The sequence below is a fragment of the Pogona vitticeps genome, chromosome 6 (assembly GCF_051106095.1).
Source record: "Pogona vitticeps strain Pit_001003342236 chromosome 6, PviZW2.1, whole genome shotgun sequence".
Taxonomy (NCBI): domain Eukaryota; kingdom Metazoa; phylum Chordata; class Lepidosauria; order Squamata; family Agamidae; genus Pogona; species Pogona vitticeps.
This window is the reverse complement of record NC_135788.1, coordinates 102,874,333-102,899,761: the sequence shown is the minus strand read 5'-3', so window position 1 is coordinate 102,899,761 and position 25,429 is coordinate 102,874,333. Positions and strand designations below refer to the sequence as shown.

The window sequence follows — 25,429 nt, the reverse complement described above, 5'->3', positions numbered from 1 at the left end:
GAATCACTGGATCACTTACATAAATTCAGTTCACCTTTGTACAAAATATTGAGAATTGAGAGATTTGTCTATGAGTTACAGGATAACGAAGAAGACCGTTTGCTTAAAGTGCGATAAGGCTAATGTCTGTTTGATTCGAGGGGGGGGGGGATTGAAGACTTTGGCAACTCATGTTTTGACAAGATGCCCCTTCAACAAACATAAGGGGCAAATGTTTTATCAATGTAATTATTTGTGTTCTGCCCACGCATCAGACATACGATGGCTGGTTATTAACTAAACATGTCTGGGCTAGAGTATATAAATTCCGTCTGCTCCTTCTTCATCCTGCCTTGCACACACAAGCCCCTAACAATTTGGAACCATGAAGTGGTTAACATTCATCTCGTGCCTTTTCTTGCTCTGTTTTACAGAATCGAAGTACCTGAGCAGAGCTTCCAGGGAAGCAGGTAAGAAAGGCATTGTCTATTCTAGAGAGACTGACCTCCAAAATAGCAATTAGTTCTAGTTGTCATGTTTCACTATAGCGTGCACATGTCCAGATATCACAGAATTATTGTGTGCTCTTATATCATTGAATCTAGCTGGCTAACTTTGCTAAACATCACAAAGGAAGAGTGGGAGGAGATAAATATAGATATGTGTATTGTAATGTTCTGCTTTAATACAATAATCATGCTGTGGGAAATGTTCTGGGGTAAGGAGGGAAGTTCTCACATATGTCATTCTCATAGGTGCAGAGGTAAGATTTCAGACTTTTGTCTACACTACAGAAGACAAGATCCTCTCTCTTTTTTAAGTTTTAAATTGGAGACTTCTTTGCCTCCAAAAAAGTAACAGTGGATTTTTTTTCTCAGCAAAATGTTCTATTTTGTGCCAGTCTTTAGTTTTTATGCCAAATTTGCCTGAAATGTAACAGCTGTGTATGCAGAGCTATGTTCCTCTTTGAGGCAAAATGTATTTTGACAGAATGTAAATGCCTTATTTCACAACCAGGGAATTTAGCTACATTTTATAGTGTATTAGAAATCAACTGGATAGATTTCAGCGTGTAACTCAATTTAAGACTCAGGGCATTTATGGAGCAGCATTTACCTTGTGCCAGTCAATGTGATCTCCAAAAATCAGTCAAATGTGCTCTCACCATATGTGTTTTATCCTCATCATTGTGAAACAGTGCAAAACTTTTTAGAGAAAAGATTTGATTGGTCACAACTGTTAAAATTTTAACCAATCTCTTTTGCCATTTCTAGTCATGTGTAACTGTCCAACCTTAATTTAGCAAATTTATAAGACTTTAAGTTTTTAGTCAATGAATTACAGACCAGTTGGTTAACATGATAGAAAATACATATGGTCATCCATACCCACAGTGACTCTTCAGAAACATCTTCCTGCATACAGACCTTATTTTTCAGACAACTATATACATATTCTCAGAACAGGGAATTGCAAGGTGATCCCTGTGGCAGTATTTTGACTTTTTTCCTACTATTTTTTGTAAAGTTAGTTCAATTACCAACCCTTTATTAGCATACATATGCAATTTCTTTACTCTATATCCTCTGTTGCCATCTTTTCTCAAATTCACTATGGTTTCAGTCCTATAATATCAGACTGAAACCCATTCAGTTTAATGGAGCTAACTTCTAGAGAGAGAAAAGGGCAGATAGATAGCCAGATAGCTAGACAGATGCATAAGAACAGTTCCTGACTATTTAAATTCTATGAGAAGTACTGACTAAAGATTTGATCACTGTCTTCTTTACAGAACTTCCTGACACCATCAAAACTGCCTTTGAATTAACAGGGGAGCATTTTGATGAAATGTAAGTGTATTCAGAATCTCTTTTTGAAAACTTCTTCTTGTGGGGTCATCACAAAATAAAAAAGAGCACTGAATAAAAATTTTGAGCCACTATAAAGGAATAATAACCTAACTTGACTGACAGAACAGCATTGGTCACCAATCAATATGCAGCACAATGCTGTTCAGATGTCTAGATATAGAACTGGTAAAACAATTTCACTTACCTTGAAAAACCTGTTGGGATTCCTACCAATTAGCTCTGGTTTGACAGCGCATAACAACAACAAAGACACATGGGTAAACATCAAAGCTTAATGTTTAGCTATCAGATCAGATAGATCAGTGGTTCTTAACCTTGGGTTACTCGGGTGTTTTTGGACTGCAACTCCTAGAAGCCTTCACCACCAGCTGTGCTGGCTGGGATTTCTGGGAGTTGCAGTTCAAAAACACCTGAGTAACCCAAGGTTAAGAACCACTGAGATAGATTAACCAGGTTTTGAAAAACTGTGGTACATCTCTAAAAGAAAGTTATTTATAATATCTAAAATGATGGATTAAACACACACACATACACCTCAATTATTGCTTCTTTTAAACCTAGTTTTATGCAAATTTAATTGGTTCAGTGGTCAGTTCAGCACCCATGTGATTGTGACAGTTCTAGCAATCCGTTAAATTTGGTTCTACTCCATTCATTTTAAAGTTACTCATTAGTAACTGACTGCAATGCTTATGACTATATAAAGAAGGTCAAGTGCTCATTTATTTAGTCACTATATTTTCTCCAGTGTCCTTTACTGGAGAGAAAAAAAGGAGTTTTATGGTGACTTAAAGACTAAGATGCTGAATAGCTCAGTGGTTTAACTATCTGGCTGACGAGTCAGAGGCTGGAAATTGGATTCCTCACTGTATCTCTCTGATAGGGGCTGGACTCAATGATCCATAGGGCCTCTCCCAGGTCTGCAGTTCTAAGGTTATTATTCTAAGATCAGGTGTTATATGGCATAATATTCATGGGCTGCAGGCTAGTTCTGTAAAGGCATAGCCTCAGAGGATAAAAAATTTATGCATGTGTTAGAGAGATCTGAAATGTACTAGAAATGCAAATGATCTGAGCATAGTATTGGTTTCGACAATGGTAGTTAAGGCTGATTTAGTGGCCACTGTTAGTGGGTAATTACAGATCTTGAAAATGATTGTGAAGAATCTTTTCACAAAGACATTGGAGAGAAACATGTGCAATCAAGTCTTGACATGCATGTTGACATATGAACAGGGTGGGTGCAGTGGAAATTTCCAATGTCCTATATATGATCAAGCACTGTTGAGTATGTTAACACATGCATTTAGGAGAAAAAAAAGGGGGATTCCACTCTCCCACAGATAATGTACTTTGAGAAATGTTTTTGAAGTTTGCATTTGGACCAAACCAGCAAATAAATGCAAGCTGGGATGACTTGTGGAGTCTACTTCTAATATTTAACAACAACCAGTTAGTTTTCAGATCTAACATTCTAACTTCAAGGAGCATTCCGCACATCTACATCTCTGCCACCTTTCATTAGATCACTTTTGCCTCAGGCATTTTTATGGCATATAAGCAAACTTAAGGCTTTGGTGATTAACTGTAAAGCCTATCAGGGTTTCAGGCTATGCTACCTGTTGGAGTGTCTTACCCCAAGGACCTCTTACACACTCCACTACCCCCAGGTTTCCACTTTATGGGGGACCAGAAAATCATCAGCTAGAAGTAGAGCCTTCTTTGCTGTGGCATGAACACTTTGGAATCAACTGCCAGTAGAGCTGTGCCTTTTATTATTCAAAAGACTTTTGATAAAAACTTGCTTTATAGAGAGTCATTTTCCTGCTGACTTATTTTCTTTGCTGCTTTGTCCACTGGTATGCCCTGCACTGAATTTTATTTTATTTTTTATAATTGCCACTTCTTAGCTTTGTTTTTGAGCGTCTTTTATGCTGTTTTGATTTGACCGGTCTTTGTTGTGTCTTTTTTCCATCTTCAAACCATCTAGAATGGTGCATTGCAGTTAAGAGTTGGTAAAGAAACAAACAAAGCAAGCATTGCATTATACAGTGGTGCCTCGCAAGACGAACGCCTCGCAGGATGAAAAACCTGCAAAACGAATGGTTTTTGCGATCACTGTGGCCATGCTTCGCAATATGATTTTTTTTCAAGACCAATGCCTCACAAGATGAAAAAAAAATTATTCGTCTTGCAAGGTTCCCATAGGAATGCTTTCAATGCATTCCTATGGGAAACCACTTTTTGCAAGACAAATTTTTTTTTTGCAAGACAGTGCTACTTACGGAATGAATTACATTCGTCTTGCAAGGCACCACTGTATTTTATTCTCTTCTACTCTTTTTTTTCCAGTTCTGTGGTGCTGGTTGCTCAGTTTTTACAGCAGAGCACATATGAAGAGGTGCATAAAGTGGTGGAGGATATGGACGCACTTGCAAAGAAATGCACTGCTGATGAGCATTCAGATGCAGAATGCACAAAGTCTGTGGTAAGCTTAAATTGTTACATTGATACTCTGTATATAGTATGAAATCCTGATAAATTGTAGAGTATTTGTGTCAGTTAACAAATAAAACAACCAAAATAAAAAGGATCCTATCAACTTCAGAGAGAAGGTAAACAATTTGGAGACAAACCAATGGCTGAAATCCAGGAGTAAGTTGCAAATTGAATTGGTTTGGATTTGGTGTGTCAATCCCTCCAGAAATTCCATCAATGGACCTACTCTAGTATTGATTTACAATTGGATTTTGGTCAATGTATCTGAGGATGTAATCATCTGAACAAGGGACATGTCTTTGCAGACTGAAAGATCCTTCTTGTTGGGCCATCTGAAAGACTATAATAACATACTAATTAGGAAGAGATGCAGCCACTAATCAGGAGTATTATTTTAGGTTCCACTAGAATAAAGCAGGACATCAGGGAAGATCCAGAGAAAATCATCCTCTCGGATACTCATTACTACTCTATTCTTTTAATCAATTTTACATTGATTGGATGCCAGTTGGCAAAGCCGCAGTTCAGATCTGTTGCAAATTCCTACCTTCTCTGCCAAGGTTTTGGGGATCCCCAAGGATTCCCTTCATCCTATCAAAGCCTTTGATAACCACAGAATGTGGAAAGAATTGATTTAAAGATTCAGGGATCAATTATTTTGAATTACACTAGCAACTAAAAATTTTAGTGCCAACTCAATATCCTCGGGAAAAGTATAGTGCCTGTCACAAGCTGTCTAACTTCTTAGTAAGGTTCATTAGAAGCATATAATAATGGGGTTGGAAGAGGCCTATCAGGCCATCAAACCCAACCCCCTGTTCAATGCAGGGATCCAAATCAAAGCAGATCTGACAAATGGTGGTCCGATTTTCTCTTGAATACCTCCAGTGCCTTTTTTAGTCCCCAGCAGAAATCGGAAATCCAATTGATACCAAGGCTGCTGCCAGTATGTGGGACAGATTTCTTTTATCTTTTTTTTAATTGTAAAAGTAAACAAATACTGTATAGGCAATAGACGTGAGATAGACCCAAAAAGAAAGAGGTATGTATTTATTTTGTAGCAAATGCTATAGTTGAAATGGTAATATTGATTCAGCCCCCTTAGAAACCTTTCACTATTTGACTTCTAACTCTTATTGCTGCTGATGGAACTTGAGTTGTAGCTGGAGATGTTACTGGGAGTTTGTTTTTTTCTTGACAACAAACAGTTGCAATAAGTGTAAACTGGTGGGTGTATATCTAATGCCTTAAAACAAAATCTTGCATCTGTTCATCAGAGTACTGTTCTACTTGATGAGATTTGTCATGAAGAAGCTATTGCTGCCAAACACGGCTTTGCTGCTTGCTGTGCTCAGACTGACCCGGAACGACATGAATGTTTTCTCACCCACAAAAATGCATCAAAAGGATTTGTTCCACCCTACCAAAAACCAGAGCCAGAGGAGGCCTGCAAACAATTTCATGATAACAAAAAGGAGGTCTTAAACCAGTAAGTAAATTGATATAATGCTACTACTTTGATGCTTCTCTCAGAGATAAATGGACTTATTACAAATCATATGACTTTCTATTGCAAGCAATCTATCAAATGCCTATAAAGTCTAATTCTGACTCCAGTTTCATATCAGCTCCTAAGTGTTAAGTGAGATCTGCAACAAATATTGCAGTGCATTCTCACTTTCTAGCAGGAGTGCTTATTTTCAGAGCTAGTGCCATAATTAGCATACCCCTCACCCTCTAGTAATTTTAGAACAAAGCTATCAGCCATGCCATTGTCTAGGACATTGCATTCCATCCCATCTAATTTTGCATTGTTCTTTTCCAAATCATACATGATCCCATTTCCTAGTTTTGCATAGAGGAGATTGAATAAGTAGAGTTGCATCTATCACTTTTCCATTGTCCTCTTCCCTCCCCTGCGAACCCTTTAGTACCTCTTAGCATGCTATCCATCCCCTTACCTCCCATTGGGCCCCTTTTAGTTATAAAGTTGTCTGAGTTCAGTACCTGAATTATATAGCAATATGGAATGTCAAAAATGCAGATTGTGTTCAGTTTCTTGCATAAATGGCAACACATTTAAGCAGCCCAGTGGTGTACAAACCTGAATCTATTTTCCACCTCCCTGCTTTAAGTAAACCCAGATAAATAATTCTTCTTCCTGTCCTTGATGTTAGCAGTTGTCTTTACAAATCCATTGACTACCAGGTTCTTTGCTATAAGAAATTGCTGCCTGGATTAATGCAGAGTGGCTCTTTCTTTCTTCTTCCTCAATCTCTCTTTACATAGTTACCTCTATGAGATTTCCAGAAGGTCTCCATACATAAAGATTGTCACAATTCTGCATGCAGAGGACGAGTATGAAAAAGTACTAACAGCCTGTTGCGAGGCAGAGGACAAGGCCGCCTGCTTCATGGAAAAGGTATTTCATTCTACATCTTGCCTGGATGTTCCAGAAGGGTATCTTAACATAAAACCATTATGCTGGAATCATTCAAAGTTGATTTCTATCAGGTCAGGTCATTTGACACATTTAACCAAGAATTCTCCACTCAGACAGTGGTTCTCCTGGTGTTACGGTGCAAGTATTTCCCTTTCAAATGTCCCACATTCCTTTTGTCTAGCAATAATAACCACGTGCGTTCAGGTCAATTCAGACTTATGGCTAGAGTCAGGCATGAACCACTGGTTCAGAGTTGGTGTCAGTTCATCCTTTGGATAAGCAGGTGTTCAGCAGTTCCCAACCCTGCCTCCTCCAGGGATGCCCACTCAGAGGCAGTGCCCAAAGGAGGTGGGACAGAGAAGCTGGGGCATTGGCTCTGAGTGGGTGCCCACCAGAGGGCTGGGAACGGCCCAACACCTGTTCATCTGAAGGACAAACCAACCTAAACCATGGAACTGGTGGTTCATGCCCATCACTATTTATGGCAAGCTTTTTTCAGAGTTCCTCGGGTACTCAGAAGGGATTTATCAATCCCTTCTTCTGGGGCACTTCTGGACTGTGCAGCTTGCCCAAGGTCACACAGGCTAGATTTTCTCTTTGGAGGCACAGTGGGGGAATCAAACTCCCGACCTCTGGCTCTGCAGTCAGAGACCTAAAACCACTGAGTTGTCTGGCAATAGCAAAGATTAGGACTTTCTATTGAGCAGCTAGCAAACTGATGGCTGGCAACTCAGAACATATGGCTGCTGCTAGACCTCTCACTGCCATTATCCTTGTTGCAGCTGTTGTTGGTGTGGCTGCCCTTTTGTCTGGCTGAAGTGGGAGCCAGCAAGACAAGGAAAGCATCAAGCAAAACACCCAGACCTACACCCAAAATTATATTTGCCCTTGCCCATCACAAACATTAGAGCTGAAGGACAACATACTTGAGCCAGAAGTGCTTTTAAAATGAGTTTTGGTTTATGGCCTCATGAACTAACTCCTTGGGCCATTAGAAAACCTGGAGGCCATCCAGTAATCCTTCTTCAGCTTTTCAGGTTCCAACATAGCATGTGTTTCAAAACAGAACTCAAATGGTTGAAATCTCTGAGTTTGGGGAATAGTTCTGAAACATGGCAAAATTGCTGGGGTACGTGTGCTGTTGAAGAGCAGCAGCTTTAAACATTTGTATAATACGCAGTGGAAGTTTTTCAAAAAGTTTTCCCATCTCTGGTTCAGTGATATGGAGTCCCTGTTAGTGGTATGGAATTTCTGCTTTATTAATTAAGAATTCCCTTGAGCAAAGTGTGTCTGTGTTTAACTGGATCAATGCCACACCACACACACACACCTCTCCACAAATTCCTGACCTTTTAAGTAAATCCCTGGAAATTCTAATGAGCTGATCTTTGCTTTGTCTCTTGTTAAGCTTAAACAGCTTTGAATCAAAAGCATTTATCCTCACATTCTCTATTTTTTAAAATTTCTTTTTTTTACAGGCACCACTTGCCAAAAAGAAATTCATGAAAGCTGTAGCTGTGGAGAAACACCACTGTTCTATCCTGAAGAAGTTTAAAATGGACATTCTGCGAGGATAGTAAGTCTGGTTACAGCTGAGAAATAATCTAAAACCTACCTTTATCATCAAGCATAATGTGTTCTTAAGCATGAAAAAAATTGAGGTTATGCAGAAATTAGAGACATTGGCCAGAATCCTATTGCACACCTCTGCCTGGGCAATGGAACTGATGTCATTGCCAGTGGTGGCTTGTTGCTCATTAAAGAGTTCCTTTTCTGATTTCAAGGTATGTATGACTTCATCTCAGTGTACATGAGTTGCATGTACAGTTGGAGCTGCACAACAAGATGTCAGTCCTTATGGACTGAGACTGATACATATCTCCCAACCCATTACATCTGCAATGTAGCAGCTTCTTTGAAAACACATGGATTGTGTGAGCAGCAAATCACCTGGTATTTTTTATGCACACATGTACTGTCACCTAGCTAGATCTTCCATTTAGATAATAATGTGCAAGAAGCAGACACATGTACCTCGTAAAGGTATCTGGAGATCAAACTGTTGTTCCAACAAGTCAAGTATTAAAGCCAATCAACACCTTATAGACTAAATATTTTTAGAAATAGAAATTTGTTCACATTATCACTCAACTTTGAACACTGGAGTTGAACAGACATCGCTTCTGAGTTCATATACCTACCTGGCAGTTAAGATCTAGCCAGGGGGGCCTTTTGAAAGAGAAGTCCTTCAAGGAGTTAAGAGGGATGGCTTGTAGACAAAGGACCTTTTTGCCAGCTGCCCCCAGACTATGGAACGCCATCCCAATTGAGATTCATCTGGTGCTGACGCTGATGACATTTCGGTGCCAGGTCAAAACCTTCCTGTTCCAGAAGGCTTTTAATTGAAATAATATCAACTGTGGGTCCTGATGACAATTTTTAGAGTATATATTTTAATTGTATTTTAATTGTTTTATCTTTTTTATTGTATTTTAATTGTTGTAAGCAGCCCAGAGACCTTTGGGTAGTGTGGGCAGCATATAAGTTAAATAAATAAATATATTTCTTTAAATAGGTGGGAGTCATTATCATTATTATCACTGTAATCATAGTGCTGTTGTAGTTGTTATTAGTATTTATGAAGAAAGACTAGTGTGGAACTTTTGATTGAGAGGAAATAGGCAAAGCATTTGGTCGAATAGTTGAATGCTACAGTGGATCCTCTACTTTCGGAATTAATCCGTATTGGAACGGTGGCTACAGGTCGAAAAGTCTGTAGGTCGAGTCTCTATTGACCTACAATACATTGAAAACCAATTAATCCGTAACCGGCCGTTTTTGTTCCGTTTTTGTTCCATTTTGGTTTTTTCTGATCTGTAGGTCGATTCTCCAGCTGCAAGTCGAACCTAAATTTTGCAGCCAGAGAAGTCTGTAACTTGAAAAGTCTGTAAGTCGAGCCGTCTGTAAGTCGAGGGTCCACTGTACTAGAAAATAATGCCTTTCTTGTCAAGAATTTCAAATAAGGAGAGGCAGAATCCAGTGAAAGTCAATTTGATGAGTGTCAAAAGAGTACTCAGAAGACCTGAATTCAGATCCTATCTCAGCCTTGGAAACTCACTGAGTGTGGCAGAGGAAAACTACTCCTTGATCATCTTACATACCTTGGTAACCTTCTCAGGTTTGCCAAGAGTTGGAAGGAACTCAACCATACAAAGCTGTCTTCCATTTGCAATGAAAACTGTTTTAAATGAGGTTCTGTGAGAAGAGACTTTCCGAGATGTGTGTGACAGCTGAGATACCTCTATCACACTTCATTAGGGATCTCACTTAGTAGGCAGAGGGATGTAAAGCGGGCCATTTGAGATCTTTTTTTTTTAGTGTAAGTTAGCAAATGAACAAAATTTCCATTCTCAAACAAATACATGTTTAGAAACACAACTATAGAAGATACCATGTTTCCCCAAAAATAAGACAGGGTCTTATATTAATTTTTCCTCCAAAAAAACGCATTAGGGATTATTATCAGGGGATGTTTTATTTTTTTCATGTACAACAATCTACATTTATTCAAACACAGTCATGTCATCTTCTGGTTGCTGCACAATGCTGGAGGGCAGGCTTTCACTCAACTAGGGCTTATTTTTGGGGTAGGCCTTACATTATGAGCACCCTGAAAAATCATACTAGGGCTTATTTTCAAGTTAGGTCTTATTTTTGGGGATACAGGGTAAGTAGTCAATTCCTACACAATGTGCTATATCATTGCAGCTAAATATACTGTGTGAGGGGAAAATGGCATATATTTAGAGAAACTGTGTTCAGAATGTATATGATGAGATGTGAATGGCATCTAGTTTCCTTTAAGCAAGTGTAGACTGATGCAGAAATCAGAAAGAAAGAGTGATCTTGAAAATGTACAAAGCTGGCACGAGCTGGAAATTTATAATTATAATTATATTTCCGATTATTTGGGGAACACATCTACTGGGGATACATTCAATGTATTTGAGGTGTGAAACTGAGCGAGTACTGAAACAAACCTGTTATCTCGATTTTTTTTCAGCAAAATTGCTCATATGTGCCAAAAGTTCCCAAAGGCTGACTTTCAAACAATTATGGATCTTTCTGAAAAAGTTGGGCACATCTATGAAGAATGCTGCAGAGGTGACACCCTGGATTGTATGCTTGATAGAGTAAGAGTTATACATTTCATTTCAATTACATTGAAAACACAACATACTAACTCTGAGAAAAATTGCTCCTTCCATCAAACATGGATTAACCTTATAAGTGGTGCCTCGCTTAACGATTTTAATTGGTTCCAAAAAAAAATCGCTATGTGAAAACATTGTTAAGCGAAACACCATTTCCCATAGAGATGCACTGAAAACCGGATAATCCGTTCCAATTGGAACGGATTACCATCCTTAAGAGAAAATCCCCATAGGAAAAAACGTTAAGCGAAACCCATTGAAATGCATTGAAGCCTATTTCAATGGGGGAAAAAAATTCACAAAAAATTCAAAAATACTCGGAACAAAGCCAAATTAAGTTAACGAAGGTTTTATTAGGTGCACTAACAATTCCAAGCATTTTAAACATTTTTTAAACATTTTAGAATATTTTAAAAATAGCAAAAACGGGGCTGTAAAAAAAAACGTTAAGCGAAACAAGGGGACCTAAAACTGTAATCGTTAAGTGAAGCATGGTCCCAAAATCGTTAAGCGAAAATTGCCCATAGGGAAAATCGTTAAGTGAAGCACAAGATCACTCCAAAAAATCCATCGTTAAGTGAATTTTTCGTTGTACGAAGCAATCGTTAAGCGAGGCACCACTGTATTCGTTTTTCAACAAACTGGAAATGAATTAGTGTATTTTTAAAAAATACAAGTCCCCTTTTTATTTAAGTATCTAGTTGCAGAACCATAGGTTGGGAGTTCAATCCCCCAATAATCCATAGATCCCTGCCAGCTCTGCAGTTCTAAGATTATTATATTATTATCATCTCCTACAGCCAACTAAGCATTGATACCATAAGGAAATCCATATGAGGAAAATACTAGTCAATAACTTCATCTAAATTCATGGAGCTTTCTGTGTAGCATTAATAGGCATAGTAGAGTGTGAGGATTTTTGTGGCAAGTGTTATGGCTTGCCACTTGATGAACTGACAATGTTCCTAGAGAAATGTAATCAAATCATGTAGTTACCCAATGCTTTTCTATCTGCAAATGCATGAATGGGGCTAGATATTTTATTATTGTTGTTATTCTTATTATACTGTACCATCTAATGGCCTTGTCACTACCCTGGGTGTTTTTCAACAATAAAATAAACATTTTTTAAAAAAGTCAATCCCAGTTAATTTTAGAAAAACAAGAGGAAGTAAGGGTAGTGCCATGCTAGTGTGAAGAGATATTTCTTTATTTAAAACACATTTACCTCATGTTTCCCCTAAAAAAGGACCTAAGGTGGCATGCATCATTAAGAAAGACAATATTTGAATGCTAAATGCAGTAAGTCATTCAAATATTTTAAAATATTTTTTAAAAAAATAAATAAACATTATGTTTAAAATGTTAGATAAAAACATTACTAAAATAGGTTTCAGAGTAAAAAAATACAAAACATCCCATTTAAAAAAACCCTCTTATATAACTAGTAAAAAAAGGAAAAGCCTGCCTTAAGAGAAAAGCCTTTGCCTGCTTGCAGAAGGAGAGCAAAGATGGGGCCAGCCTGGCAGCAACAGAGAAGCCCTCCCGCGTGACCCCATCAAACACACCTGTAAGGGTAGTGGCACCAAGAGAAAGGCTTCCTTTGATTATCTTAACATTTGAGCAAGCTCATAAAGGAGGTGTGGTCTTTGAGATAGCTTGGACCCAAGCCATATAGGGCTTGATACTTTGAACTGTGCTCAGGAACTGGCAGCCACTGGAACTGATGTAACAGAGCCGTTCTGCAGTAGCCCCAGTTAACAAACTGGCTACATCATTTTAGATCCACTGACATTTCTAAACACTTTCCAAAGGCAGCCTCACGTAGTGTGTGTTATAATAATTCAGCTGAGATGTAACTAAGGCACGTCAGACCAGACCTCTCCAAGAATGCGGACAGCTAGCACACTATTTTTAACTATGTAAAGGCACTCCTGGCCACCACTGAAATCTGGGCATCTAGGCTTAGAAACAAATCCAGGAGCACACACAAGTTGTACTTGTGTTTACAGAGGGAGTGTAACCCCATTCATCTATGGCTGAGATCCTTATTCCTTGATTGGTCTTTCAATTGGCTCGATTCGAAGGACCTCTGTCTTGTCTGATTTAAATCACAGTTTATCCACCATCATCCAGTTCATTACTGACAACAGAGACTGATCTAAGACCAAAACAGCTTCCAAAGTGCAGTGGAGTTGAAAGCTTCTGCCTTCAGAATATGCTTTGAATGTCAGGTCTTGGGTGATTTACATCTACTGTATGTTTTAGAGCCCACATGATTAAAAGTAGGACTTTACATACCGGTAGACTTCCTGGAATCTGCTACTAAGAAGTGGAACATGCCCCATCCTTGTATGGACACTGCAGGACAAAATGTTTTGCTAAGATAAAATACTGCTGTTACTGATCTTCATGTGAAGGAACTTCCAGGTTCTCCCCATTACAGTTATAGTGACGGCCTGTCAATCACTGTGATCCCCTTTTCTTGCAGAAAAAGCTGGCAGACCACATTTGTAGCCACCAAGATACCATTTCTTCCAAACTGAAGCACTGCTGTGAAGGGCCCATATTGGAACGAGGAGAATGCATTGCCCATGCAGAAAATGATGACAAGCCTGCCGATCTGTCTCCAACAGTCAGAGAGTTTATCGATGACCAAGCCGTATGCCAACACTATGCTGAAAATAAAGGTGTTCACCTGGCAAAGTATGGAATAGAACATTCAGATAATCCTTAATCTTTCCTATTTGTAGGTTTTGAGCTGTAGGTGGCCAACCATGAAATACGTGAATTTTGATTTTCCCACCACTAAATGAAGTAGGATTCGATGGAGTTTCAAGAGAGGTCTATAAGGAGGCCTATTAGGAGGCACCTATTTCCATATTCCAGTCTGAACTAATAATATAATTTTAGAACATGCTGAGGAGAGGAAAGAGGAGAGAAGTAGAGGCAAGCAAGATAAGGTGTCTGCTGTGGCTGAGGTGTATGCTCTGCTTTCAATACTTTTAACTCAGCCACAAGTCCCAATGAGATGAAGGGGCTTTGTGGTATATCACTAACTGTAAAATATAGGTGTGCTAGGAGTAAAACCTCAACAACAATATAGTTTTATTAGTTATATTAAATCATTTAGTCTTGGCTCAGAGCAGAACATATCAGCATTATATTTAGCTAAATGGCAGTTGATTTGATGACTGTCATGTGGAATAAATTTGAACAGCTGAGTGGCAAACTTTCTGAAGAATTAGCAATGCAGTTTCATCCATTCTTAAAGAAAATGAGTGTTGAATATCTCCCTATAATTTCTGTTCTTGGTTCATTTAACCTTTAGAGGGATGAAAATCACAACTAGTTTTGGGGTCCATAATATACTTGGATAGATTTGAACACTTTAAATTTAGCTGCATATAAGGTAATAGCAGTTTCTGTGTGTTGATGAAATCTTTCCTGTGCTGCAGGTTTTTGTGTGAGTATTCTAGGAGACATGATGAATTAGCTCCAGTGATGTTGTTAAGGCTTGCCAAAGGGTATGAGGAGATGCTGGAGAAATGCTGCGCAACTGAGCATCCGGTAACATGCCTTCAAGAAGGGGTAAGCTGTGATTACTCACAGTGTTGATTTTCTGTCATTGTGGTCTGCATTCTTATTTGTTCTTTTCTGAATATTGTGAAACCATTTATGAACACTTTTGGTGAGGAAGGAGGTTTTTCTTAAAAAGTATGAAACCAAAACATGTTGGCCTTCCCAAAATGCAAGCATATGTGGGATTCCAACAATGTCTAAGTCAAAAGATTTCTATCCTCATGTTCTCATCATGTTCCTGCTTTCAACTGTCATGGGCAGATTGATAGTGATATAGGACTAGGAAAGGAAAATATCCAGCACGGTAACGTTAGAGAGATATGAAGCACTGCACAATTTTTTTCTTTTTTTTTCTTTTTACATTTTATTATTTTTATAACATACATACCTACAAAAAAAAAAAAAACCAGAAATACCTACAAAACAATAACACTAACAAAACATACAGGCTGGGAGGTATTTCCCATACCAGCTTATCTATTATATAAATTCTGACTACAGGAATAATATATCTGTGTGCATCCGCACATGTTATATCCCACATCCCTATTTTGTGTATCTACGTAATTAGGTATCTAAACATCCTAAATTTATAACAAATTTTGTAAATTCCCTCATCTGCATTTCCATCCATCTAAGTCTCATCATAAACATTCCTCATTTCCTCTTAAAAATTACTTATCCACCATAATATCCACACAGGCCTATTCATTCCTCGATGATCTCCATTCTTATATACAGAAAACTATATATGTAATCTTGCCAGCATAATCACTCTTATAGTTCACACATATTTGATATTTCCATGAATTTGAGTGATCCATTTCAGCAAGCTCAGTATTGTCTAGTCTGATCAAGAGCAGTCTTTCCCAAACCTACCAGGATGTACCTAGGAAACAACAACAAGGATGGTCCTGCTATACAGGGCACTGTCTTTTCTTCGAACACCAACTTCATAGGAATCTTCAATTTGAAGATGATCAAAAGGGCCATTTTTCCCAATCCTGTTTCAAGATACGTATTCCATAGAGATCACTCACGGCCATGAATAGTCAGGGAAGAAAATGTATTCAATACTCTACCAACTCATATTTTTCAAGCCAGTCAAATGTGCCATGATCAGATGTGCCTTATTTCTCTCTTTTCCCAGTGTGGACAGCTGCAGAGCATTCTAGGTGGCATAAAACTATCAAAACATACAGGACTTTTTTTTTTTCTAAGTGAAGACCCTCAGTTAAATGTCCAAGACAAATGTGTTAGTGGGAATTCAGTTATCCCTTGGCTATAGCAATAAAAGCAGGATGGCATGATACAGTGTGCTTAATTCAACTTTCAAAAGCTCTTTAATTTGGAGGCTCACCAGTGGCAGAGTAGTAGCTCTAGATAGTACATCTGTCCACTGAGGTAGAGATATGGAGCCTGTATGAGTGAAGCATTCCTTGAGCTTGACCTAGCATACTAGTTTAGATGTATCCTCCTGCTAATCGCTATTACAAAATGCATTGATTAGAAGGAAGATCCACATGCTCCATTCTGTTTCAAATGGGATGGGTGGAATAGGTATTTCTATGAGTAACCAATATCTTTCTCAAAAATATACACAAGTTTGAAATGGGTGAAATTCACAAGTGGCTCAGAATCAAAATGGAGGAGGGGGCTCATTCCATGATAACCCAGACCACATCCAATGTGTTTTACTTCCTGTAGTTGTGCTCATTTTTGTTGCAGGCCATTGAGAGTAATTCTGTTTTCTTGCAGGAAACACTACTAAAAAAATATATTGCCGACTCTCTGGCGACAGTAAAAGCAAACTGTGACCAGTATAAGCAGATTGGATCCCACCTCTTCGGGAATGAGTATGTTATTTGTGTAATGTGTATAGCAGAAATAAATTATCCCAATATATCTTGGGTAGCTGTGTTGGTTTATTGGATAAAAAAATGCAGGGCGGGAGGGAAGGGGGAGTTCCAAAGTAATTAATACATGCAGACTTTTCCCAAATTGTTATTCTCAATTAAAGAAAGAAAACTGTTGTCTGACAATTTTATGTAAATATTATTTTTGTAGTTCCTCATGAAATACTGGAGAATTTCAGTTCTCCATAGAAAAATACATGGGAAAAGAACACTACAGTTTTTTCTATCTATTCACGGGGCAAAAACATTTTAGGATTTCCTAAAGAAACTTGTGAAAAAGAGTTGAAGAAACACAGCAGTGGCTGTTTTGGGTACAGGGAAAATATAAAATCTATTCATTTCTCAAGTATTTCTCCAACATCACTTAAGATGTGTCAAAAACTCTGGGTACTAACAGAAGCACGTATCTGAATAGGCAGAGGCAAGAAAATTTCTTAAATTGAAGCTTTGAAGGCCTCACCCGTACCCCCATTTGCACAAATCTGAACAGGGACTCAGTTTTTCTAAACCACATTGAGCAAATCCCTTGGTTCCTAAAGACTCGTCCCTCATCCTTAGAATCCATTGGAAACTGGCCTTACCCAGGAACTATTTTATATCTCTGACTAGTATCTACTGGACCACTGCTGTTGTTTCTGCAGGCTTATTGTCCGTTATGGCAGAAAGGCACCCCAACTATCCACAGACCAACTCCGGACGTTCTCAAAGAAAATGGTTGGCGTTGCTGAGGAATGCTGCCATCTGGACGATGCTCACAGACTAGCATGTGCTGAAAACCATGTGAGTATTTTCTCCTGAACATTAGCTTTTAATACTTTCCTACTCTTAGCCATATTTCTCTTCTGTTCAATACTCTGGCCTTATATCAGTTGAGACTGTAAATGCAATGAGAACCACTCTGAATTTAAACCAGAATAGAAAATGAGGCTAGGGAGAGGTACACTAACTTCCAGGTCATGGGCGGATAAAGTCTCCCTGCAGAGAGAATGCGCTACAACCATCCTAGCTGGAGAGAGCCAACATAGACATGACAGTGGTCAGATCAGGCTTTACCAAACAAAAGGAAAGCAGACCTACTAAGGGGAAAAACTGTGTGACAGAAAAACGAGGACTTCAGCTGTAAGTCACACCAAACTATGTACTAGATCTTTGAGTACATCCTGGCATGGTTGCACTCATCTAAAGATAAGACACCTGAAGGCTTGACTACATGATTCATTTGGACTGGAGTGGATCAGGCTCAATAGTCATATAGAGCAGTGGTTCTTAATCTTGGGTTGCTCAGGTGTTTTTGAACTGCAACTCCCAGAAACCCCAGCCAGCACAGCTGGTGGTGAAGGCTTTTGGGAGTTGCAGTCCAAAAACACCTGAGTAACCCAAGGCTAAGAACCAATGATATAGAGGTCCAGTATCCCACATGGTGCAATCTTTGCGTCCACTCATGCTCCTCAAGAGACCCGATTTGGCTCGGCGCCCTTAAGAAAAGAAAGAAAATAACAATAAAAATCTCCCTCTTTAGCTTCTATTTCTGAGATGAAGCTTTAATGTTTGGTTATTTTTTTTTTAAAAAAAAAGCTAAATATTACAATGCCTCAGTGCTGCCCTAAAAACCGCCTTTGCTTCCTCCCTTTGCTCCTGAACTTCTTGTTTTCCCAATATTATTAGTAACTAAGCTTGGGAAATTGAAGCTTGATGGAAAATTTAATGCTGCAAGGTGCACAGTGGTTTGATCCCAGTGGCCACATATGCTAGAAATGAACCAGAACAGAGCCATCCTACCTGCACCTAAAAAACAGTAGCCTCCGACAAAGAGCCAGAAGAGTGTGCATAGGAATGCTCTGAACAAGCTCTGGTTCATGCTGGCACTTGCATTGTTTGGTTGCTAGCAAAAGAAACAAAACAGCCGATCCCCAGAGTAGACCAAGCAGCTGCACCAAGTGTCCGAGTAGTTACTATTAAGATATTTGCTGTCCAAGTTTCTTCAGTATAAAATTTATTTTGTAATTGCCCAGTGCTGTTCTATTAAATTTCTTCATTAGGATCATTTTGATTTCAAACTATTACTTGTCCGCGCTCTATGTCCTATATTTTTATGCCATTGGCATTATGTTTTTAGAATACTGTGGCTCAAATAAATTAATCACTGATTACCGAATTAATCAAATCGCAATGGATCAGCCATTTGAATTCAATGCCACTTGAAACATTTTGCAATTAACAGGAGAACGTTTTTCATCATCCTTCTGCTCAATTGTGCACTCATGTTCACTCACTCTGTGTGTCTAGGTGGATCTAGGCCTAGGATATCTTTGTCATCTGCATGAGGAACATCCCATCAACAAGCAAGTGTGCAAATGCTGTAGTGATAGCTTTACTAAACGTCGGGAATGCTTCGCTGGATTGGGAGTAGATCCAGACTATGTTCCTATACCATTTAATACTGAAATAGTCCACTTCCATGCCGATTATTGCACAGCAAAACCAGAAGTGCAACAGGAAAAGAAACAAACGTAAGAAACCTATTGACCCAAGAGCGGGCCATTTATTTCACCTCAGTCAATATAGGAACTTAAATCTGCCTCATGTCCCCACTTCTCCATCACATGTACCTGTTCTGGTTACACATGCATAAGTTTTACTCACTATGTTCGCTAGGTGTCACTGCATTGTCTGATACACCAGAAAAGGTCAATGGCTGAAATCCTGTTGCACAGCTCTGCATGCACAAGGGGGATGATGTCATCAATAGTGGCAAGTCATTGTTGTTTAAAGCCAAACGGCCACTGATTAAAGACAGTTTACTGATGATGTCATCCCTACTGTGCCCAATCAGACCTCAGACTGTGTCTCTCTGGTTGTCCAAGTGGGGAGGCAAAGCTTAGGCCAGTTAGTACTGGAGGAAGTCAGAGGCTGCTTTTATTCTGCATGTTGGCTTCAATGCTTGGGTACCTACCTTTTATGGCAGTTCTTGGGAGGGAGAGAGAGAGAGAAACATAGCCTGATGCCCTTTCTTGCTGGCACCACTTGCATTTTAAGGTTCCCTGATCAACTGCCTGAGATGACCAGCTGAAATTGTTCTTTTCTTTGGCCTCTTGAGCCCCCAGAGATTCCAGGCAGGCATCTAACCATGTTCTTCATCGAAATATATGTTCAGCTCTGCTATGATGAAAGAAAAAGTGGAACCTAGATTTATTTCCATGACTGCCACTATTTATAGACCCAAATCTAAAAAACATGGTGTCCAAGTCAAAATAATAATAATAAAATTAGTGTGTCTACTTGGCCACAGTCCCTCCTAGATTATTTCAGCCCCATGTCTTCCCTTAGCTATCCATTTCTTCATTAGTGGATAAGCCCCACTGGCAGAATCTTTTTCAACACACTTCTTGCTAACAGCTTACACATTGCTGTCTTGAGTTCCCTCTCTTTTCCTCCTAAAGTTGAGGGTTTCAATCACTAGGAGCGGTACTGAACTGAATGGCCTAATAGTTTGAAATTACTGACAGTACGGGATCTTCACCCTGCAGAAGTCAATAAGGATAGGATGCCCTGGGCGTTCAATCAAAAGAGAAAGATGTCCTTTGACTTATCCTCTGGCTAACCATTGTTCTCATTGCAGTGTGCTCGCCCACATGATGCAACACAAACCTGACATCACAGATGAGCAACTGGCAACTACTATTGTGGACTTCACCGGTGTGGTGACAAACTGTTGCAGCGTAGAAACTAAAGAAGAATGCTTTAACACAGAGGTAAACTTTTATAAAATATAAATATCTGTTACCTTATTTCTGGAAATGGAAGTTTTCTATGGCTACAGACAGGGGTTTAGCAGGCTCCTTAACCATTTACTTAAGGACAGATTTTAGGGTTTCTTGTGCCTATGTTTCTAAACATGTGCATTCTCTGAGTCCCACCTACATTCACTCCCATCTTTTGTCTGTATTAAGTTACAACCTTGTGTTTTCCTTTCCCAAATGAATGTTTACCTGCACTTTGCATACGCATTTCCCATAATGGGCACATTTTAATACACTTTTTCTAACATTTCACATTTCCCTCATAGACAACAGTGTATTTATGTGTGCATTTCAATTGTAAAATTAGTTGATGATGATGATGATGATGATGATGATGATGATGATGATGATGATGATGATGATGATGATGATGCTCTGGGTTGTTTGCAACATAATTAAGTGAGGAACACTGCCCCTCAGCGAGCTGATTGCTCATTTTACCCACCTCATAAGGATGGAAGGCTCAGCTGGCTACCTGAACCCATCAAGATTGCACTCATGTCATGAGCAGAGTTTTGACTGCAGGACTGCAGTGTAACCACTGCATCAAAAGGCTTGCTAATTTTTAAAATATGTCCAGGATTTCATGCATATTTTATTTCTCCAAAACATACCACAAACCTCAGAAACACACAAATCTTAAGAGACAAGCTACATGTTGACTGCAGTAAAACTTGTGAAACATGAATTAGGTAATGGTTGTTGTGGGTTTTTTAAGGCTCTTTGGCCGTGTTCTGAAGGTTGATCTTCCTGACGTTTCGTCAGTCTCTGTGGCCGGCATCTTCAGAGGACTGGAGTAGGAACTCTGTCCATGCTCTGAGTTCCTACTCCAGTCCTCTGAAGAGGCCGACCACAGAGACTGGTGAAACGTCAAGAAGAACAACCTTCAGAACACCAAAGACCTAGAAAAACCCAAACAGCCATTAGATCCTGGCTGTGAAAGCCTTCGCGAATAGATGAATTGGGTAATTTTGAAGAAAATCTCAAAATTGGCCCAAAAATTAAAGTTGAGTTGCAAGAGGGTTTGTTGTTGTTGTTGTTGGTGTGTAGTCTTCTGGGGGGGGGGGCAAAATTCCCTAGATATGTGAAAATAAAATAGTAATCTACATAATTAAAAATACAAGAATTAGCAGAGTTACTTTTATACAACCAGATGGTGATCAGAGGGAGAGTCTGAACAAATAAAGCTAATATTACATGTCTTTTCTTTTAGATTCCAAAAATGATTGAACGGATTAAAACTGCCCTTGGAGAGCACTAAGCATTTCAGGTGAGCCAGTGTGGAAGTATGCTTTCTGTAAAAAGTTTTTAGTGGTTTTAGACTATCAATACTGAAAAAAGAAGCAATAAATCAGTGAAAATTTGGCAACAATTCCCTATGTTAAAAAAACAACAACACAATTTTAAAGGCTACTAGTCTATTCAATATCTAGCAACAAGATTAATGGGTTGAACAGATGTTTCAGATTATTTTAATTTGTTCCTCTAAGGTTTATTCTGGGGAAAATGTTTAGTAATTTTCAGTAATAACTTTAAATGAATTTAAATTAGTTTTTTTAGTTTAAACTAGTATGTTACTGATGTGTTAAAGATGAATGATGTAACAAATTAATTATAACAGATTCCTAAAATTAATTAGAGTAAACAAACTGATTTTCGATTTGACACTTGAAACTCTGGATGTCGTCCATAGCCAACTATTGCGAAGGTACCACCGCATGGAAGAGCTCATTGCTCTTTTGTTGTCTATGTTGCACTATTTTGCAAAATTTACAAGTCTGTAAATTATTTTCCCCCATGTTCACTATGATCCTTTTTGTATTTTCAACAAGTAGGGAATCATGGGTTTCCTTGTACCATTTCTGAAATGACTCTGTTGAAGGTCCTAATATTTTTAGAAGTCTGGTTCACATTTACAACCAGCTATATTAGCACAATAAAGATGCAACATATGAATACTTTAGTCCCAAAGCACTCACAAGCCACTTAAACTGTCTCCCTTCTGGGACACAAATGTTTATCGGCTAGAGAACTGTGCTACATATTTCCCCCAGTCGTTCTAACATAGCTTGAAGGAAGGTCACTGTTTGCCGAGTGTGCTATATCCAATCTAATTTCGTCTTCAAGATCTTCAGGGATACTGATGGCGATTTCAAAAATGTGCAGGACTCATTGGATGAGACGTGACACTGCAAGAAAATTAATGCCCAGAACCCTATTCATGTTCCTATGAGGTCTGCCTAACTTGTCAGAGCTAACTATGGCTAATTGTTGAGGTGCTGGTGCACATCTTGGTTGGGTCCTGCCCCTGATTGTTCAGCCTTGGGCATGTTATTAACCAGCCACAATTGGCCATGGCAATGTTACACAAACCATAGGCAAACACTAACAAAGTTTCAGCCAAAATATTTTGCATGTAGTGGGCAACAAAGTCTCTCTCAAACCAATGCCCAGAATTTTGCCTACAACTGTAGAAGGGACTATGCAAAACAAATACTGAAGGAACTCTTGGTACTGCAGTATAGCCCCTGAGTACTAACCTTCCTCACTCACACGTCCACTGTGAGTTTCTTCCTACTCATTTATCCTTAAACTTAGCTCCCTAAATTTCTTAAGGAAGAGAAGAATCATGGTTTAGCAGTTTACATGCTGCATATGTTCTCTAAAAGATTTCCTTGGTTGATCAACACTGAGGTTCATACTTTGGGCTAAAAATAATGCTTGGTTTTCTTTTCCTCCTCTAGTTGAGCAATGGGAGAATGTTGGAGTCAAAGGCCCAGTACGCCGATACGCCCTCGCTTGCTTGCTTTCTGATTAAATGGAAACCAGGAATTGATTTTTCTGTGACTTTCTCCTGTTACGACAGTGTAAATGCAGAAAATGAATAAAATCCTTCAACAAGATCCTGCTCTGGCACAGTCTATTGATTTGGTTGATTGCGGAAAAAGAAAAAGCAAGGCGTGGATGAAGAGGGAAACAGCAAGAGAGTAAGAAGTGATGGACTAGAAAGAAAGAGGAAGGACATCAATTTCTGGAACCATGAGACAAGATGGGAATTAGGCATGGTTCCTTCCTAGCAACTTGCATTCTTGACCTGAGTCATCTCCTATGTGGAGACAGCTGTTGCTAAGGACACTGGGATGTGAGGGGAAAGAAGACTATTAGCCTATGGAAAATGCAGGAAAAAGTTGGGAAGGTGTGGTTAGGAAGAAGAAGTATCTGTGTTGCTAGACACCAAGGGCAGCAGTCAAGATGGTCTACAAGATACCCTTTTCTGATCTCTACCATTGAGATAGAGAGACCACACATGGGAAAATCCCAGAAGCTGGCTCCTTTTTTTCATCAGTTAACCACTTCTCACCCAAACATAAAGTAACTGAGATGCCTGTTTTTCAATAAGTGTGTATGCAGTGAGCAGAAAAAGTTATTCTGTTGACCATCTTGACCGCTACCATAGCTGTTTTTAACATTCAGGCTATCCTTTACTATGTAAAGCTTATCATCCTTTTTCCTGCTAGCAATGTGGGGACAATGTTGTGCTGCAATGCTGGTCCATTTCCTGGCTTTTTGGAATCAGGCATACAGAAGCACAATATTCCACATTCATAAACTGGAGGATTTTTGAAGAGCTGAATTTTCTGGAGTTTAAATATACATATGCTACCCACAAAGCCAATCAGAAATTTCCCTCATATAGAATTACCCAGTGATAGAGGATTCCGCAAGATGAGCTTATGATTTGTACTATATTGTGAGGAGACAGAAGTGAGGATATGACTGTAGTCCCTCTGTGTCAAAATATTTTGAAGAGCTGTTTTGAACTTAATGAAATGGTGAAGCAAATGTCTGAGGACATAAAACACATATAATGGAGAACCGGACACATTTAACCTATCGGCCAAACTAATGTTGCCAAGCCCACTCCACCAAATGCAGACTAGAAAGCTATGCTCCAATTTCTAATCCCTTTCATTGACTTAGGCAAGCTGAGGAAGAAATGCTATATTGGACCAAAAGCTCTACGGACATGTTGTATGTTTTCCAAAAGCTGTCCCTCTGCCTTTTGAAATAAAAAAAAATCTGCAGACAGAGTTAGCAAAGAATGTCACTGGAAATCACAGCTAAATTTTGCTCATGCTACCTACCTAAAGATTTTTACAGACCACATACACCTCTTCATGGCATGGTGTTCCCTGATGTGAATGGCCTTTCAGCAGGATAATGCACCCTGCCACACCACAAAAATTGTTCAGGAATAGTTTGAGGAACATGTCAACAAGTTCAAATTCCCCAAATCTCAATCCAATTGAGCATCTAAGGGATGTGCTAGAACATCAAATCCTATCCATGGGGGGCCCACCTGGAAACCTGCAAGACTTAAAGGATCTGCTGTTAATGTCTTGGTGCCAAATACAACATGACAAATTCTGAAGTTTTGTGCAGTCCATGCCTAGATGCTCCAGGACTGATCTAACTGCATTATATTAGGCTGGTGTCTGGAAGTTGACTCATGGCAACTGGACTTCTTCCTTATTAGGCTGAAACATTTCACTACTCCTGAAGTAGCTTCTTCAATCTGGGGAAAGTTGGTGGGAGATCCCTGATATATCCTCCATGTTGGTTTCAATGCTGGTCTGAATAAGCTGAATAAGGGCAGCATGATAAATAGGAGACCGATTATATCTAAACCCTCCATCCCTCGAGTGAGGGATTTTCTATATGCACATGTATGGCCTCCCTGAGCTCTCTCTCAAACCACCTCTCCTCAGTCTGAAGAAGCTACCTGGATGAGTAGCAACCTAATAAGGAAGAACTCCAGTTGCCATGATTCAACTTCCAGATAACCTCACTTGGACAACTGAAAATCTTCACAGATATTAGGCAGGTGGTCTTAACTGATTACTGTAAGGCAGTCACATGAAGTTGCAGGGGTGGAGCATCTTTGCCCAACCCCTCCCCCCCACACAGAAGTATGGTGGGCACAGGGAATATCACAGGTTCTACGTGAACAGGGGTGGGAGGTGGGGCTGAAGTGCCTGTTTTAAGGCAGCCTGCCCTTGCCTGGCCTCTTTTGAAGCTTGCAGTTGGGAGGACGGGCTGCCAGCACTTGGCCTCTTCAGCCATG

General features: G+C 39.3%; 1 protein-coding gene across 1 annotated transcript; it reads left to right on the top strand.

Annotated features, from left to right (window-relative positions):
• The first annotated feature begins 290 nt into the window (after positions 1-290).
• On the top strand, positions 291-23,207 carry LOC110089918 (alpha-fetoprotein). The gene is made up of 15 exons (XM_020813318.3): positions 291-449; positions 1,772-1,829; positions 4,203-4,338; positions 5,627-5,838; positions 6,639-6,771; positions 8,271-8,368; positions 10,856-10,985; positions 13,498-13,712; positions 14,465-14,597; positions 16,347-16,444; positions 17,146-17,284; positions 18,791-19,014; positions 20,124-20,256; positions 21,518-21,574; positions 23,049-23,207. The coding sequence occupies exons 1-14, from the start codon at positions 365-367 to the stop codon at positions 21,563-21,565; spliced, it is 1,842 nt and encodes a 613-aa protein (XP_020668977.3). The 5' UTR covers positions 291-364; the 3' UTR covers positions 21,566-21,574; positions 23,049-23,207.
• Positions 23,208-25,429: the final 2,222 nt, after the last annotated feature.